Source organism: Lycium barbarum, chromosome 7, assembly GCF_019175385.1.
Source record: "Lycium barbarum isolate Lr01 chromosome 7, ASM1917538v2, whole genome shotgun sequence".
Lineage (NCBI taxonomy): Eukaryota > Viridiplantae > Streptophyta > Magnoliopsida > Solanales > Solanaceae > Lycium > Lycium barbarum.
The window spans coordinates 127,413,058-127,431,917 of record NC_083343.1 but is presented as its reverse complement, the minus strand read 5'-3'; the positions used below and the strand labels follow the sequence as shown (position 1 = coordinate 127,431,917).

General features: G+C 38.0%; 2 protein-coding genes across 2 annotated transcripts; one reads left to right on the top strand and one right to left on the bottom strand.

Annotated features, from left to right (window-relative positions):
* Positions 1 to 571: 571 nt before the first annotated feature.
* Positions 572 to 11,952, top strand: LOC132601924 (probably inactive leucine-rich repeat receptor-like protein kinase At5g48380). Its single transcript, XM_060314971.1, has 5 exons — positions 572 to 622; positions 3,161 to 3,233; positions 3,332 to 3,431; positions 10,410 to 10,668; positions 11,098 to 11,952. The coding sequence occupies exons 1-5, from the start codon at positions 572 to 574 to the stop codon at positions 11,950 to 11,952; spliced, it is 1,338 nt and encodes a 445-aa protein (XP_060170954.1).
* Positions 11,953 to 12,335: 383 nt separating this feature from the next.
* LOC132602609 (polygalacturonase-like) lies at positions 12,336 to 15,593 on the bottom strand. Its single transcript, XM_060315421.1, has 3 exons — positions 15,073 to 15,593; positions 14,084 to 14,373; positions 12,336 to 13,487 (listed from the first exon to the last, which is right to left on the bottom strand). The coding sequence occupies exons 1-3, from the start codon at positions 15,517 to 15,519 to the stop codon at positions 13,037 to 13,039; spliced, it is 1,188 nt and encodes a 395-aa protein (XP_060171404.1). The 5' UTR covers positions 15,520 to 15,593; the 3' UTR covers positions 12,336 to 13,036.
* Between the last annotated feature and the right edge of the window lie 3,267 nt (positions 15,594 to 18,860).

The window sequence follows — 18,860 nt, the reverse complement described above, 5'->3', positions numbered from 1 at the left end:
GAATAAACTACGTCGCAAGACATTCATGCCAAATGACTTGCATATTGAACTAATGAAAAAGTCCAGCATAGTTAAAGAAGACATAGCGAAAGATAACAAAAGTACTAAGTACGAACAGCAACAACTCACTACTCACTGCTATGTCTTACAGTTATATACTCTAATAATTAATTCACGAAATGAGCACAGTTAAACAGAGATGAAAATATCTTTGTACGTTAAAGTTTGGACGCTAAACATAGGATGTACTATTCATTAGTCTCAGTACTTTAGACGTAAAACTCAAAGGGAAGTAGACATTCTATGAAAGAACCATCACCAGATACATAAATCCAAATAATTTCAAATCAACCAGTTTCCAAAAGGTGATCAGCCAAAACAAAGAAAAGTTAGACCTTTTGTCAAAACATCTTCCATATCTTTATATCAGAAGGGGAAAAACTGATTAAAAAAAATAGGATAGGAAAGGATTTGTAACATAACCGACTATAGCTGAAAAATAAAACTCTAACATTTAATGCAACTCAAGTAGTCCGAAGTTGAATATTAAAGGAGAAGAACTCAGCTAAAGATGGGATCTGGTAAACTTGAAAACTGTGGCATGTCAACAGACAAGGAAAAGGTAACTGGAAGGCATATTTCTGAATTATTTCCAATAACAAAAAAGGAAAGAAAGGCATTACTGGGTTAACATGTTTTCACCAAACTTAAATTTCCTATAAGAACAGGGAAAACAGTCCCAATCCCACACTAATACAAGCTAGAACTTTCGCGAATATTAATAATGATTGCTACTGTGATAGAAAAAAGTGAAAATCTCAAACCACAAACCTACTAGGCTCTTTAGCATAACCACAAAATAAGAAAAAAGATGCTTGATTGATCATTTTTGTTTTACAAACAAAAAGAGTTGGAGGCTGGCAAACAAGTTAATTACTTGAAATGATTAACTACGATGACATAAATGGAGTCTAAATAAGAGAGGAAATGCTGAAAAATGACTGAACCACGACAACTTCATGGCTCAAGGTGAAGCTGTGAAATGGTTAAAATGCAGCAGTAGTTCCAGCCCAAAATAGGCTTCAGAATTGAATAGCCAGCTATATCATAGTGGAGGGATTTCATGGATTCGTTACATTACTATAATGCAGGGGTTTTAAACAGAATCCAAGTATAACAACAAACAGCGATCAAGAAGCTTTTAGAACATGGGCATACAAAAAGAACAATCAAATATTTTGAAACCAACATCATTTTAGTTAGGGGTTGAAAATATGCTCACTGCCAATTCTTCATGGAGCAAAATGTTGAATCATAATTAAAGAAATCAAAAGGAGAGTCCAATGAACAATCGAACAAAAAGGTCGATTGAAATCTTCAAACCATAACACAAGATTATGCCAAAATACACACGACAAGCAGATTTCATTCATGACAAGGTATACCACTTAAACAGACGGAGTGAAAGAGGGACAGTACTAGCTTGTTTTAAATCATATACATGATATACCTAAGATATACACGCCGTAGTGCGTATATCAGACGTATATCGAGTGTATACCTTCGCCTTATCTTGATAGCTCGTTGTACACCATATGTATATTCGGTTTTAAATAGGTCCTAAATCCTAAGAATTCAGTCTAAAGCATCCAAATTACAGTATACATCTTTCAAATTCATTTGGCAATCAATAATCTATCCTAACAGCTCCCAAACATCAAACACAAAAAAAAACACGACGACAGAGAAACTACATAGCTACTGAAAATATAGCAGAATAAGCTAAAATCTAAACAAAACAGAAGCTACAGACTGTAAATAATGTGTGTATCGAGTTTACCTTTTTTGTGCGCAATGAACTGAGGCGTCGAAGTCGTCGAATCTATGTTTTGAACAGGATGAACTCAAATTCGTTTGAGTTCTAAAACTCAACAAATCCGCAGAATAAAGTTTAAAAAAAAAAAGAAAATCAAATCGAATTTGTTGGAAACCCCTTTGTCGCGGCTAAAGTTCACCGGAAAAGGGAAAAATCAAGTGTGGAAGATGGTTGGGTCTGTCAAAACAAAGAATCCCCCCCTCTCTTCTCACCCCCCGATTACATTTATAGGGATTCGTTTGTATTTGAGGCAAAGGGAGGAGCGTATGAGAGAGACGAAGCACAGGCGTGGGGGACAGGCCTGGATATGGCAGGTGAGAGACAGAGGGTGTGGGGGTGTCAGGCGAAGTGGGGAGCAGAGGGAAGTGGGGTGTCAGAGGTGTAGGTGACGATGAAGGTGATGAGGGAAGGAGCGGCGGAAAAGGAGAGGGAGCGAAAGAGTGAGGGAAAGAGATGGAGGGAGGCGGCGGGCGTAGAGAAAATGGCGAGAAGAGAGGTGGGTAGAGAGAGGGAGATGAGAAGGGAGAGGAGGAAGAGAGAGACGAGGGAGATGCGGGTGGAGAAGAGAGAGAGAGAAAGGAGGAGATGATGATGAGGGAAGCGGAAGGGTTAGGTTTTGTTTTAGGAATTGGGTCGGGTCGAAATTAAATTGGGCTGGTCCGTTTGGGCTGGCCTATTAATTTTAAATATGGGCTGATATAAATGTGGGTTGGGTATTAAAATGTAGGTTATTTATTTGGATAGGGAATAATATTGTATTGGTATTTCGGGCCATTAATTGGCTGAAAATTGTTAGTCCTTCCTCCGCTATTTTAATTATCTTCGGGCTTCTAATTTAGTGACTAGTACAATATCTATTCTGTGAAGATAAATAGTACTCAGTATATAGAAAGTAAGGATTTTACAAAGTGTTGTCTTCTAATTAATTTAACGAATCCGAACCCGAAAACGAAACGATGACTAACCGTTTAAAATTTATGATAAAGTAATGCTCATAATGTTGAAAATAAAAGTAGTGATATTAATAGTAGTAGCAATAAAATATCGCGAAAGATAAAGTATTTAGCTCGTTAGTAAATTTACAAACCCGGGTAAATTAAATAAAGGAGGGACAAAATTGGGTATCAACTGTGAGTATTTTACAACAACTAAGTACATTGTTGAAACAGATAAGTCATCCGTTGCAACAGATGAGTAACTTGTTGCAACATTTGAGTCATCTGTTGCAACATAATAGTAACTTGTTGCAAAAGCTTCAACATATTATTTGATTTGTTGCAACAGCTGAGCCATTTGTTGCAGCAGATTACTCAGTTGTTGCAACAATTTACTCAGTTGTTTGATTTTTACCGACAAGGTCAGAAATTCGTTGCAACAGATTACTCAGCTGTTGTAACCATTTATTCAAAGCAACTTTTTGATTATTTTCAATAGTTTTTTAATCTGTTGCAATAGATGGGAAATTTGTTGCAATAGATGGGAAATCTGTTGCAACATCTGCAACAACTGTTTTTTATTTATTACCAACAGATTTGAAATCAGTTGCAACAGATTTGTAACTTGTTTGAAACTACTGAACATAAGGAAGATGTTATAACTGGTGAGGAATCTGTTGCAACAACTTCCTTGATTATTGCAATGACTTTATAACTTGTTTGAAACTACTAAACATAATTTGAACAACTGAAATACATACTGAACATATAATATATTGATACTGAACACACACAATATATATATATATATATATATATATATATATATATATATATATAACAAAAATTTCATAATGATCATCCACTATAATCCACCAAGAACATAAAATACAGACTTATAAATAATTGTTCGTCAACCCCCCTTAAGGCTCCAAAAGTACAAATTAACAGTTGTGGTATGTTCAACAACTGACTAGTTGTTGCAACAAGTCCGGTTACATGTTGGAAAAACCCCAACATGTTACAGAGCTGTTACAATATATTCATTACTTATTGAAAATTTTCAGCAATTTATTAACAACAGAGCATACATTTGTGATTTGAACAAGATCAACATATCACTTAGGTGAGTTGTTGCAACTGATCACTTAGTTGTTGTTACAACTGATCCAACAGTTGTATGTCCAAAAACTAATGTAGTTGTTGCAACAAGAAGTCTACTTGTTGTAACAAGTCAGTGAGTTATTGGAAAGAGTAGAAGCTGTCCAACAGCTTTCACAGTTGTTGCAACAAGCAGGCTAAATTATTAATATATATTTTAGCAGTAGTTGTAACAGATTAGTACAGAAGTTGCAACAACTGCATAAATTGTTGCAAGTGTTGCAAAAACTACAATGCCTGTTGCAATAAATTTAGGAGCTCTTATACAACATCTTTAGCACTTGTTGCAACAATTGTAACTGCTACTATAAATTGTTGGAAAATGAGCAGCTATACCCAAATGAATAATTGAATAAAACAACATTATTTTACTTACCAAATGAACGGAAATAACCCATAAAGTAATGTCCAGTGCTACACGAATGAAATCCGATCCTAAAATTACATAAATCAAGTGAGTTTTTTTTTTTTGAGCAACTTTTTTTTTAAATAAAAGAAGAGTCGGGGAGGAGGAGGGGGAGGGGGTGGTGGGGTGGGTGGAGTAAGAAACAAAAAAAAATACAAAACTTCTTTTCAAGATTTTTTTTTTTGAGGTGGGTGGTGCAAAAAATCAAAAACAAAAACTTTTAAAAAAATATTGGGTGGGTGGTGGAGTAAGAAACCCAAAAAAAAAAAAAATCAAAACTTCTTTTAAAGAAATTACTCCCTCCGTTTCAATTTATATGAACTCATTTGACTAGATACGACATTTAAGAAAGAGTGAATACTTTTGAAACTTGTTGTTCAAAATAAGTGTTGAATATTTGTGTGGTTGTAAATCATTTCATAAAGTGAATTTGTTTCCAAATTAAGATAGAGGTCATTCATTTTGGCACGGACTAAAAAGGAAATAGGTTCACATAAATTGAAACAGAGGGAGTATTTTTTTGTCGAGGGTGGAGGGACTAAAAACAAAAACTTTTCAAAACGTTTTATTTTAAAATCAATTTTTTTGGAAGGTGGAGGTGGTGGGGTGTTGGGGCACGGGGGGCGGGGGAGGGGGTGAGGGATGGGAGGAGGAGGGGGGCTGGTGAATTTTGTTTTTGGGTGGGGGTGGGGGTGGGAGGGGGTAAGGGGTGGGAGGAGGAGGGGGGCTGGTGTAAAAACAAAAAGAAAAATTTTGGGCGGAGGGGGTGAGGGGTGAGAGGAGGGGGGGTGGGCTGGTGAAAAACCAAAATAAAAATTCTAAACTTTTGTTAATTTTTTTTTGGGGGGGGGGGGTGAGGGGTGGGAGGAAGAGGGGGGACTGGTGAAAAAATAAAATAAAAATATCAAAACTTTTTATTTATTTATTTTTTTGTTGGGGGGAGGGGGGCAGGCGAGGGGGAGGGGTGGGAAAAGGATTAAAAAGATTAATAAATTTTAAAAATTACATTTTAGACCCTCATTAACGTAATCAAATTTTTAATTGAGCTTGACTTGGAGTTGGTCAAATGTGTCACAAATACTAATTATGAGGCTTTTTAGTCACTTTGATTTAATTTTCGGTGCTTCTCCTTAATTTAAGTTGCCTCATTTTCAGAAGTCCATCAGTAGACTGAAAAGTACCCAAAAAAGACATTGATGAGCGGCCATTAATTCATCTTGAAGGAGGACTCAGTCAACACTAAATATCTCCATCTACTTTAGTTCAAGATTTTGCAGGAATTAGTCTCTCAAAATATGGAGAAAACAAACTTCAGAGAGTGATAGTTTTGTAGGAAATCAATCCGTGATTTGTATTAATGTATGAAAGTCATTATATACAAAGTAGGTATCTCACTATCAGAATGATACTAGGCTAAATTATAGGACCTAATTGCTATACATAAGGAAGAGAATATTTACAATATTTTCATAGACTATTACATAGTCTATCACACCCCCGCAGTCGAAGCGGGAGGTTGTCATACGCTTAGACTATCCCTGAAATCATCAAAGAGCACGCGCGGAAGACGTTTAGTGAAGATATCTGCGATCTGGTAACGGGACGGGACGTGAAGAACACAAACTTCTCCACGGGCAACTTTCTCACGTACGAAATGTATGTCCATCTCAATATGTTTAGTGTGTTGGTGCTGAACTGGATTACCTGGTAGGTATATGGCACTAACATTATCACAATAAACCAATGTAGCTGTCCAGATGGGACAACGGAACTCCAAAAGAAGGTTGCGAAACCAACAGGACTCAGAGACGACATTAGCGACGCCACGGTATTCGGCCTCGACACTCGACTTAGACATAGTAGGTTGCCGTTTGGATGACCATGAGAGGAGATTATCGCCAAGGAAGACACAGTAACCTAATGTGGAGCGGCGAGTGTGTGGACAACCACCCCAATCTGCATCTGTATAAGAAACAAGAGAGGCAATGGAGGATTTGTACAGATGGAGACCAAACTCAATAGTACCTTGAATGTATCGGACTATGCGTTTAAGAGCATGCATATGTGCAACCTTTGGATCATGCATGTGAAGGCATACTTGTTGAACCACATAGGAGATGTCTGGTCTTGTGAATGTAAGGTACTGCAACGCGCCAGCCAACTTACGATATTGGGTGGGATCATCGCAAGGAGGCCCGGTCGTGGCACCAAGTTTGGCTTTGGTGTCGACCGGTGTCTGACTTGGCTTACAGGCAGTCATGCTCACATGCTCTATAATATCTGCTGCATAATTTTTCTAAGAGAGAAACATGCCGTGTGAAGTCCGGGTAACAGTAATACTCAGAAAATAGCTTAGAGGGCCCAAATCCTTCATAGCAAATTCCGCACTAAGCAGAGACATGATGGATTTTTTTAGAGCATCTGAGGAAGCTGTGAGAATAATATCATCAACATATAGCAGAATGTAAGCAATGTCAGAACCTCGACAATAAATAAAGAGAGAGTGATCAGATCAGCTATGTGAAAACCAATAGTGGAGACATAGTCTGCAAAGCGTTGGAACCATGCACGGTGAGCTTGCTTAACTCCGTACAACGATTTCTTCAAGAGACAGACATGATGTGGATGCTTTGGATCCTTAAACCCAATAGGTTGATGCATATAAACAGTCTCATTAAGATTACCGTGTAGGAAAGATTTCTTGACGTCCAACTGATGAATGGGCCAAGAGTGTGCAAGTGCAATGCTCAAGACAGCGCGAATAGTAGCCGGTTTGACAACCGGACTAAAAGTCTCGTCGCAGTCAACTCCAACCTGTTGAGACCTGCCATCACAGACAAGACGAGCTTTGTGCCTCTCAAAAGAACCATCAGATTTCTTTTTATGACGAAAAATCCACATAGAACGAATAAGATTCACATCAGTGGGACGTGGAACCAACTCCCATGTCTTATTACTAATTAGAGCATTATATTCATCAACCATGGCAGCTTTCCAATTGTGGTCATTTAGAGCACTGACAGGATTTCGTGGGATAGGCGAGATGGAGAGAGTACTAGAAGTATTTAAGTTGAACGATTGTTTGGGCTTAAAAACCCCATGTTGGCTTCTAGTGACCATGCGGGTAGGCTGCTGGGCAGTTACGGGTGGGGCACTGGGGGGTAGGGGCTGTGGGGCAGTGACCGTGAGGTTGGACTGCTGGGCAGTTGGGGAGAGGGCTGTTGGGCAGTCACGGGTGGAGCAGCGGGGGGGGGAGGGGCTGCTCGGCAGTGGGGGGGAGGGGCTGGATCGAGGGAACGACGGGTGGAGGAGGCTCTGACAGAAAATGCAAGGTATATGGAGAAATCCCATGGTCCAAAAAATCATAAAAAGTTGGGGTTGGTGAGTGCAATTTGGAGAAGGGAAATTGAGTTTCCTCAAAGATGACATGCCTTGAGATGATAATTTTGTTGGTGGATAAATCATAACATTTATATCCTCTATGATTCAACGGATAGCCCAAAAATACACACGGGGTGGATCTTGCTTGTAACTTATGAATAGTTGTAGATGGGAAAAGTGGATAGCATAGACACCCAAAAATCCGGAGATGAGAATAGGAGGGGGGTTCGTTGATAGAGAACTTGCGTTGGTGATTTATACCCAAGGACTTTGGTGGGAAGTACATTAAGGAGGTATGTGACCATTTGGAGAGCATGATGCCAAAAAGAGGGGGGCATGGAAGAGTGGACAAGAAGAGTGCGCATTATGTTGTTAATGGATTTAATTTTTCTTTCCGCTTTGCCATTTTGAGGAGAGGTATGGGGGCAATAAAATCAGAAATTTAAACCATTTGAAGCGCAAAAAGATTGAAAATGCCCATTGGCGAACTCCCGCCCATTATCACATTGAATGTTTTTAATGTCTCTTTCGAATTGAGTCTGTATTAATGCCTTAAAAGATAGAAAAGTGGAATAGACTTGGGACTTGTTAGAGATTGGAAAAGTCCAAAGAAAATTACTATAATCATCAAGAAAGAAAACATAATAGCGGTGCCCATTAGAACTTAAAACAGGAGATGTCCATAAATCACTATGAATGATATCAAACGGCATAGTAGTAAATGACAATGAATCATAAAATGGCAATTTAACATGTTTCCCCAAAGGAAAAGAGGTACAAAAATAAGTTCGGGCCCTATTACATTCAATTAAGGCATTACTACGAAGAGAACTAAGGATAGCATTTCCCGGATGGCCGAGTCGGGAATGCCACAAGCTAGGTGATGCGGCAATGAAGGTGGATGGTGGAGTGGTCCCTTTTGTGGCAATGATAGGATACAATTCCCCGGTGCTCTCACATATCATTAGGTGGATCCCCGTCGGTAAATCCATCACAGAAAACCCAAGAGGATCAAACTCAACAGAAACATTATTGTCCTTAGTGAATTTATGTACGGAAATAAGGTTTTTGATGAAATTTGGAGCATGCAAGACATTTCGGAGACGTAGTTGAGGATTAAGTGGGGGTAGGGATGTATGACCGTAGCCTCGAATTGGAATAGTGCTACCATTACCAACAATGATTCCAGAATTATTGCTCAAATTAAAATAAGACGTGAGAGTACCTGAGTTGGCAGTCATGTGGGAAGTCGCTCCGGTGTCCATGTACCAATTATCAACCGGTTGATGCATGGACAGAGTGTGCATGGCTGCCTTCACGTCTGTCAGAGTGTACCCAGAATAGGTCGGACCATGCATGGAATAGGCCTACTGAGGTCGTGGACCCGCACCGAGAATGCCGCTGTCGGGCCGCGATATGGTGGGACGCTGCTGCCACTGTCTCGTCGGATACGGGCAGGGGGGCATTGGCCACTGCTGGGGCGGCCAGGCAGGCCAATAGTAGCCCCCTGCCGGTGGCTATCCCGTCGGCCACTGGCCATTGCTGGTCTGTCCGCTACCGCCACGGCCGGAATTCCCGCGGTTGTTGTTGTTGTTGTTGTTCCCCTTTCCCTTGTTCCTGTTAGAATTCCTGCCACGATTATTATCACAACGGTTAGTTGAATTATTGTTGCCGCCAGGTGGCAGGGAGGGAGTATCATTATCAACAAGTAGAGCCGCGGGACTGGAATCGCGGGCACGTTCTTTGGCTACTGCGTCTTCGAGCTTGAGTCTGGAGCACACTTCAGAGAAAGAGGGCAGCACATCCTTCTGCTGGATGGTGGTGACAAAGTGTGCATATGTCTCCGGTAAGCCTGCAAGGAGGCGTAAGACCATACGTTGGTCGGACACCAGCGACCCCACGTTGGCAAGCTGATCCGCGAGAGACTTGAGCCTATTATAATAGGCCATAACCGAGCCGAAGTCGACCATTTTTGTGGTGGTGAATTCAGTTTCAAGGTATGCTGCCCTTGAGTGCTTGTTATCTTGGAAAAGTTGAGCAACTCGATTCCAAGCCTTCTCTGCAACATCATCCGCCACGATAATAGAGGTAAGAATATCATGGGATACGGTGGCGTATATCCATTGAAGGACCACCACATCTAGCCGTTTCCAGAGCGGAAGGTTAGCCGCCTTTGTTGCGTTGTACGCGGTGAGTTCAGTGTTGTCAGTTGGTGGTATGATGTGTTCAAGTACGGAGTGGACGTGGGCTAGAACTTTGAATAGTATCGCCCATTCGTGATAATGGTCGGTTTCCATGTCTAGAGTGATTGGGATTAAAGATTTCACATTCGTGACGATTAAAGCAGAATGGAATTTTTTGTTGTCAGTCATTGAAGAGAGAAGAGGGAGGAGGAAGGGGTGGCGGCTACGGCTAGTGTTAGGGGAGAAGAGGGAGGTGGACGGCTAGGGTTTAGGAAGCTAGGGTTTTTAGGAGAAACCTAGTCTGATACCATGTAGGAAATCAATCTGTAATTTGTATTGATATATGAAAGTTATTATATACAAAGTAGGTATCTCACTATCAGAATGATACTAGGCTAAATTATAGGACCTAATTGCTATACATAAGGAAGAGAATATTTACAATATTTTCATAGACTATTACATAGTCTATCAAGTTTTGCAGACAATCCAGAGCTTTGTGGGGATGGATGTGAGGATTCTTGGATATGGAATGATTTTTCTTCATTCATCCAAGGTTTTGTGATTGGTTGGGTACTTTTCTCTGCATATTGTTTAGCCCTTCTCTTGTTTCAATTTCCAAGCAAGACTATCAACAAGATAGTCTCATTGAACAAATGGAAGCTAAGGAGGACAAAGGAAAATTTAAATTCAGGAAGTGAAGAGGAATTAAACAGCCACCTGAAGGTAAAGATCCTGCTAAATTTCTAGCCTTTCCCCTGCATAGTTCATTTCTACTTTGTGATTAATCCTTGCGAATTCATATTGTTATATATCCTTGACTGGAAAAATATGTGGAGCTATCAAATTCTTGAATAAACGCGATAGCAATAAACCTCTGAAATTTCTGTGCTAGTCTATAAACAACAAAAGGGGATCCATCCAGCATTTCAGATTTATGGATTCAATTTTTAAGGTTCTTAGCACTGAACCCATCGTATTTTTAAAATTATGAGTTCATATTTGCTACTTGTTGCAATTTTTGTGCATTTCTACACATAAAATTTGTGCTCCACGTCGAAAGTACTGGGTTAAGATGAACTCAGTATCGGCACTCTGGATCCGTCTATGTTTATAAATGTATATTTTCCAATGATTCAATTCACTTTCCTACAGATATTAAAGCTGGAGAAGTTTGCTATGCGAATGAGTTACATGGAGCTGGCAAGAGCAACTTGTGCTTTTAGTGAAGAACATTTAGTAGGAAATGGAATGTTGGGGAAAATGTACAAAGCAATTCTTGCAAATGGCTGGACAGTTGCCATCAAGAAGCTGAATGAATGTGAGAATTTGGAGGACGATTTTGTCTCTGAGATAACAACTCTTGGTGGTCTGAAGCACCGGAATCTATTGCCTCTTATAGGATTCTGTGTCGAAATGGAAGAAAGATTTCTTGTTTACAAATACATGCCTAACGGGAATCTTCATCAATGGCTGCACCTGAACGAAAATAAGGCCAATGTCTTGGATTTCTCTCTGAGGGTACAAATTGCAGAACGGATAGCAAAAGGCCTGGCTTGGCTTCATTATGGATATAAATCACATGTTACACACGGAAACATAAGCACACGATGTATCTTGCTTGATCAAAATTTTGAACCGAAAATATTCAACTTTTGGGTAGCAAGAATTTGGAGTAAGAATGACACTGTAAGTTGGAGTCTTTTCCCGCTAGCTGAATATTCAAGTATAGGCTCTTACAAGCAAGATGTCTACTGCTTCGGTATCGTGCTTCTTGAGCTTGTAACTGGGAAGGAACCACATGAACTTACCAGCTCAAGAAATCTATTTGATCACTCACCTTGTCTTCTTGATGCAGATAAAGATTTGCTCGGGAAAGGAATCAACGATTTGATCCTCAAATTTCTAGAGTTAGCTTGTGACTGTGTGAAGTTCTTTCCTAATGAAAGGCCAACAATGCTGGAAGTTCATGATACACTCAAAGCAATTTCTCAGGGTCGAAGCGACTAGGTACACAAGAGTACTCTCTTATCAGCTGATATTTTGAAGTCCACAGGACCAGTGCTATTGTTAATCTGGTTAGTAGAAAACAAATTAAGAACACATTGAATTAAAACATGAAATCCGTTTTTCGAGTCTGTATGCTGATAGCTGCTGTTACAACTGTAATATATATGAATCCGTATATGATCTACCGCATTGGAAAGCCTTACTGCCTGCATTTGCAGGTTTTAAAAGAATCTATGGAAGACTTATGCTGAATTGATTTAGTTTCAAATATTATTGGCAATTCTGAGATTTGTGTGCTGAAAATGGCCTCGAGCAAGCAGAACAACATGCTTTTATAGAACAAAAAAGATTACTGGAACTAATAGAAAGTTGAAACATGAATATTGAACATTTTAGAGAAAGACATCCTATTACAATTAATAGTGGGGATAACAATTTCTCTGTTTGGTGTTATAGCTTTGAACTTGTCCCTAGGCCAGGCGATTCAAGTTGCGCCACAGGCTCAAGCAAGCACTTCAAGTTGCAATGAAGTAAATATGGACAAAGCTACTAACATCAATAATACTTAGTATCAGCAATTAAATAAAGGGAAAAGGGTCAAAAATACCCTTCTACTTTGGAAAAAGGGTTAAAAATATCCTCCGAACTTATTTTGGGTCAAAAATACCCCTCTCATCCTTAAAGTTTTCAAATCTACCCCTGTCTTGACGGAAATTATCCCCCAAAATAACCCAATTTTTTTTTAAACTCGCTTCATCATTTAAACCTGACACAACTAAATAATTACCCATAAGATCCCCTTATTCCCCCAATTCCCTCAAACTTCAAACCTACATATTGGGGGTATCTTTGACCCAAAATAAGTTCAGAAGATATTTTTAGCCTTTTTTCCAAAGTAGAGGGATATTTTTGATCCAAAATAAGTTTGGAGGATATTGTTAGCCCTTTTTCCAAAGTAGAGGGGTATTTTTGACCCTTTTCCCTTAAATAAAACCACTGTCTATTTCTCATCTATTAAGAACTAAATCTACTAAAGGAAGAAGAAAATAATTAAAGGGAAAGAACCCTTTTCTTGAGTTTTCGCTTACAAACAACCGGTAGGCTGAATAATGCCAGAAGTTGTTCCTGCAACATTAGCACACGAAGCTTCAGCAGCTGGTTTATTCTTATATGTGAGATTTACATCTTCCAATTTTATTCTTCTGCACGGATTCTCTTTACTGCAATCGAATTTCATCGCGACTCGTGTTGCTGAACTTCCATGGATATCTTGATAAGTAACATCACTAACTTTCACACCTGAGACCTGGCCCGGACAATTTTTATTATAGGGGCAGTAATTTTGATCGATAACGATTGGATTTTGAACGTCAATCATCGTAGCGTGCTGGAAAAGAACATCATTGACAAAGCCAGTACTTGGTCTGCCCCACGTTTTGATCCTCACACCATTTGTTGTGTTCTTAAATATAACTGATCTCACTGTCACATTCTGCACCCCTGCTTCTTCAAAATCCTTGGCTAAACTTCCAATGCTGCACAAAATACACCACATTTCTTTTATATAGCAAGTTATCTGTCTTATTTCCATGTTTACTGATCTCACTTATTATGGACAGGTACATGTGCTTATCTTTTACTCCCCCTGTCCCAATTATTTATATGACACTCCTTACTTATAGTAAGTTAAAAAAGAATGATACATTTCTGTTCCAATTTATGTGACATCTTTCGAATTTCGAGATTCAAACAAGTCTTTCTTCGACCATAAATTTTTCATAAATCTTTTGAGTATTTTGAATTATCAATTATTGTGAATTATAGTACTTTTTACGTAGTTTTCAAATATTTATATTTTATTCCAAAAAACTTAAAGATTCATGTGCGGATTGACAGTCAAAATTAAACTGTTTGACTCTCGAAATCCGAACGGTGCCACATGAATTGGGACAGAGGGAGTAATAATTAAACTTTAATCTTCCCAATTTACCGTTAATGAGATGATTTATAGCCACAGAGCTATTTATGACTGTTTTAGATCACAAATTTCAAAAGTTTTTCTTATATTCTTAAACTCCGTCTCTAGTCGAATATCATCACATAAATTGGAACGGAGGGGTATTATTTTTACCTGATTCCATGTCCAGGGCCACAAGCCATATTTTGGATCCACAAGTTAGTAGTTCCTGGACCGATGGATACGCAATCATCTCCCGTACTGATTATCGAGTTCAAGATTGAGATCTCCGACGATAATTGAACATGAATGCCATCCGTATTCGGGCTTTTTCCTGGGGCAAAAACTTTGACAGCCTGCAACTTCACATTTTTGCACCCATTGATGACAATGTGAAACATTTGGCTGTTCAATGAAGTTAGTCCAGTTATTGCTACATTGTTAGAATTGGAAAATCCCAGAGTCTGCAAATAGCAAGAAAACAATTTGTCAGTGTCCAACTGAATAATAAGCAATTGGATTTTCATTTCAGTTTTAAAGCAGCATTTAATTAAGATTTCTATGGTCTAAGGTCATAGCTCATTACCAGTAAAGAAGTTAATACTGCCTTAGAAAAAATTAAATAACCATAATAATACCAGGGTAGAAAATGCTTGCACGGTTATTCACATAAAGTACATGTTTATCCTTGTTTGAAGGGAACGTTACAACTCATAAAGAAAACTGCTAATTTTGAGAAATGAACAGCCTTTGAACTTGTCTATTGCACACTATAGATTGCCTAAGAGATAACAATATGTAACAATTCATAACCTGAATAATAAAGCAGATTACTTGTTGCGACATGATAAAATATACCGGTGGTACATATAGTTACGTTCTTTATACTTCAGTGTATATAAGTTAAATTCCTCTTATAATAGGTACCTTGACGTCACTGAGGCAGTTCTTGCTAAAGAGGAATGAAATTTTGAATAATGTATACTATAATAAGTTACACTATCAGGTTATCTAAAAGATAACTACATGTAACAGTTCATAAAAATAGTGAGATTAGTACGTAACATGGCTAACAAAGCAGGTTAATTGCTACAATAAAATAAAATAGTTATGTCCTTCATACCATCAGTGTATATAGGTTAAATTCTTCTTAGAAGACGTACCGTGGCGCCCCTCGGACAATTCTTCTTGTGGGCTTTGCAAGCCCACAAACCAGATCCTTGGCCATCAAGTCTACCACCATGAATGGAGACTCCATCAACACCTTCAAACAGAAGCCAATTTTTGGCATTTCCAATCACATTATAATCGGAAGGCGCCACAAGTGTACCATAGATTCGAAACATTATGGCTTTGTTCTTGCATTTTCCTTTAAAATGTGCTTGTTTAACTAAGAACTTTCCTTGTGGTACATAAATTGTGGCTGGTTTTGAAGAGCCACAAGCTGAGTCCCAAGCAGTTAAAAAAGCATTTGATGAATCAGTTTTCCCATCTGGTTTTGCACCATAATTTACAACATTGAATGGACAAATATCAGCTATGGATTCAGTGAAAAAGATGGAGAGAAGTAAAATTAGAAGAATAGAAGATGCGGGGTTCTCTATTTTCATCTTTCTTGATGAGATATGAAATGACTAATTAAAGACCAAAATAGAGAGAAGATTAAGAGTTGAGATACGCTATGAGTGTGGTTGAGCAGTTTTTGAGTTGAGGCATATTTGTAATTGAGCTTTAATGTACAACTTGCTTCTTTCTTTTTTATTATTCAGTTTTACACTTAGTAAAAAGAGTTGCTATCTTTTTGTGAAATACATGTGAAATAAAAAGCAAGAAAACTGTTTTTTCTGTAGCTCGAAAATGTAACTTACTTTACTTCAAGATCTAAAAAATTTGAGAAAGAACAAGAAGGCACTAGCATATATTGCTCACATGTTAAAGACTATAGCTACAAAAGAAAAAAAAAATAGTACTAATTAAAAGTTTTTCCAAGAAGCTAAAGGAAGCACTTTGAGCTTATGTGGATTATGGAAGTTTTTTGGCATAATATGTTAATGACCTGAAACTGGTTTTCCTTTTTTCTTTTGCAGTTCATTAATAAACAGAAAGAAAAAAAAAATTGAGAATAGAGAATTTTTAGATGACAGAAACTGAAAGTTGGTTATCAAAGATTTAACATAAACTTCTTCAAGCAAGAGAGGAAAATAAAAGGTCCCTCACAGAAAACAGTTCTCTAATCTTTATTCAGTAATTGACTTTTTGTCATGAACAATATAAAGCCTATTTTATAGTCGTACATGGGCAAGACAGGGTTACACTATTACCGAGATAGAGTTATTAAATGATCGTATAATGAACCGTTGATGGAGAAATTGAATAAACATCGTGTCGGATGTTTATGGAGTATCTTGGTGTTGATATTATTGTTGTTGATGTTGGTATTGTTGTTATTGTTGTTGGTTGTTGGTATTGTGATTTCGGGCTAGGCATATAAACAGGGGAGATACTGCCTGAATTTTGGCAGATTCTAAATGGATTTAAACTGAAGGCTTACGACGAGCATATGAAGATAAGCCTAACAACAATGTAAATTGTTTTATATGTAGATTACGAGACTACGAGCGAACTTTAGTAAATTACAAGACCGGAAGTGAGTTGGAGAAGTAGAGAATTAAGATCCAAGGTATGTTAAGGCTATTCCTTTTTCTTTTAAAGGCATGATTCTTTTCCTACCAACCCATACATGAATTCTATAAAAATCCTCATTTCCAAGAATGTTAGAGATTCATGACTCTTAAAGTTTTAATGGTGCTAAAGATGGATAATTTTTTAATGATAACCACGACGATGATTATGAGGGATTTCTTCATCAAAGCTCCAAGGCATACGGATTTCATGTTAGTATGAGGTGATTTTACTCATAGAGATTTCCAAGTACATGAACTTTATATTATTATGAGGTGATTGAGCTTTAATTTCCTTCAGTGTTGGTAATCTCACCTTATGACCTTTGTTCCTTCAAGGTGGGATAAACGATGATGATTGATCCATAATATAATCGGAGGCTACCGAGCTTACGTCACTCCGATATAGTTGTGGCTTTTGATTGGGCTCTTATGCATGCTTTATATATATATATATATATATATATATATATATATGTATGTATGTATGTATTTTCTCACACCGTGCCGCGCTATAGTCAGCCGGGCATGGCACATAGATGTGCACACCACTGCAGTGGGCATGTTATGATATTGCCCTGGACGCGGGCTAATGATGATAACACCGAGCCTTAATGGCCGGGCATGATACTATATATATGACACTGAGCCTTAATGGCCGGGCATGGTACTATATATATGTATAAAAATGTTTTTTGTAAAAGGCTAAGCATGCATGACACCGCCTTATGAGGCATCCAGATGTACAGGTTATCTCCCTTATTCCATGTTCATTTTCATATCTATAATATGTTGTTATTCATGCCTTACATACTCAGTACATTATTCGTACTAACGTCTCTTCTTGTGGACGCTGCGTTTATACCCGCATGTAGGCAGGGAGACGGATCAGACCCGTAGGTGTTCTATCAGCGAATTCTCAGGAGCACTCCATTTACTTCGGAGTTGCAGTCTATTTGGTATTGTCCTTATGATCATTTGTATTCTATGTAGAGGCTCGTAGACATGTGTATAAAGTTAGATGCTTTATAGCTCCATCGGTTCATATTGTTGTATAATATATTGGTGGCCTTGTCGGCCTTATTTTGAGCTCTTGATACTTTACTGTTAGCCTTGCCGGCTTTATGATATACACTATGTTGTGGCGACCTTGTCAGTCCGCATATGAACATATGTGCTGAATGATCGGATATTCCTATGTTGGGCCTTTTCTGCGTGCAGGTGTTCTTTGAGTTATGGTTTATAATGTTCAAAGTAACAGATAAGTCAGGTGGTTCCCGGCCTACGGGTCCGAGCTCGTCATACTCCTGGTAGGGGTGTGACAAAGTGGTATCAGAGCAGTGCGTCCTAGGGAATGTCTACGAATCGTGTCCAGTAGAGTCTTGTTTATGGGTGTGAAAGCACGCCACACTTATAAATAAGAGGCTGAAGGGCATTTAAGAATCATTGACCTTTCTTTCTTATCTTAGATCGTGCCGTAGAGCTAAATCATAGGATATGATGTCCCTGATCCTAACCCATGTCATACCCCATTTTAACCGGGTTAAATTAGGAGTACAACATATTGGTGATTCCTATTTTTTGTTTGTTTTAAGGAGTCGCCACCTAATTATTTACGGTGAATTAGGGCACCTAAAGTTTATTAAAGTAATTATCTAAAGTTGATATTATTGTAAAAAGCCTACGAAACCAAAAAAAAAAAAAATTCTAGGTAAGGGTTCAATTAGTCTAAAGGGAAGGTATTAGGTATCCTTTAAGACTCATTAACAATGGTTAACCGACCGGACTTATGATTAGTTAGGCTAAGTGTAAATATAGTATTATAGAAAAGAACATAGCTTTGTAAATATGGCTAAAGTTATAGATAAACCTGTAAAAATGCTATTTAAAATAAGACTTGTAGAAAATAATTATTTGTATAAAAGAGATTTTAAGTGCTATTTGAAAGTAAGACTTACAATAGACTAATAGCTCAATATAGACTATGTAAGGATTGTTTTAACAAATATATGTTTCAAGTGTTGAAAAAGAGCTAAAGTGAAAACAATTATCCACAGAACTAGCTTGTTTTTTTTATTTCTCAAAATAAGCTAATTAGTGTATAATTTGTGATGTTTTGAAAATCCTAAGATGGTGAGAATGAAAAATGATTCCTTTAACCCAGGAATGCGTAGGTATGCTATTTGAAAATCAATTGCTCCAAATAAATGTTATAGATACTATAAATAGTTTAGAACATAAATAGAAGAGAATGTAATTTGTGGAATTAA

What these genes read in the sequence shown, in the direction of transcription:
- LOC132602609 (XM_060315421.1), bottom strand. Translation starts at nt 15,519, where the DNA reads ATGAAAATAGAGAACCCCGCATCTTCTATTCTTCTAATTTTACTTCTC. An exon ending in ATTGTCCGAGGGGCGCCACG is followed by an intron (nt 14,374 to 15,072) that starts GTACGTCTTCTA and finishes TGCTATTTGCAG; the next exon opens with ACTCTGGGATTTTCCAATTC. An exon ending in GGCCCTGGACATGGAATCAG is followed by an intron (nt 13,488 to 14,083) that starts GTAAAAATAATA and finishes TATTTTGTGCAG; the next exon opens with CATTGGAAGTTTAGCCAAGG.
- LOC132601924 (XM_060314971.1), top strand. Translation starts at nt 572, where the DNA reads ATGGGATCTGGTAAACTTGAAAACTGTGGCATGTCAACAGACAAGGAA. An exon ending in GTTTGATTTTTACCGACAAG is followed by an intron (nt 3,234 to 3,331) that starts GTCAGAAATTCG and finishes CTGTTGCAATAG; the next exon opens with ATGGGAAATTTGTTGCAATA. An exon ending in AATTAAACAGCCACCTGAAG is followed by an intron (nt 10,669 to 11,097) that starts GTAAAGATCCTG and finishes ACTTTCCTACAG; the next exon opens with ATATTAAAGCTGGAGAAGTT.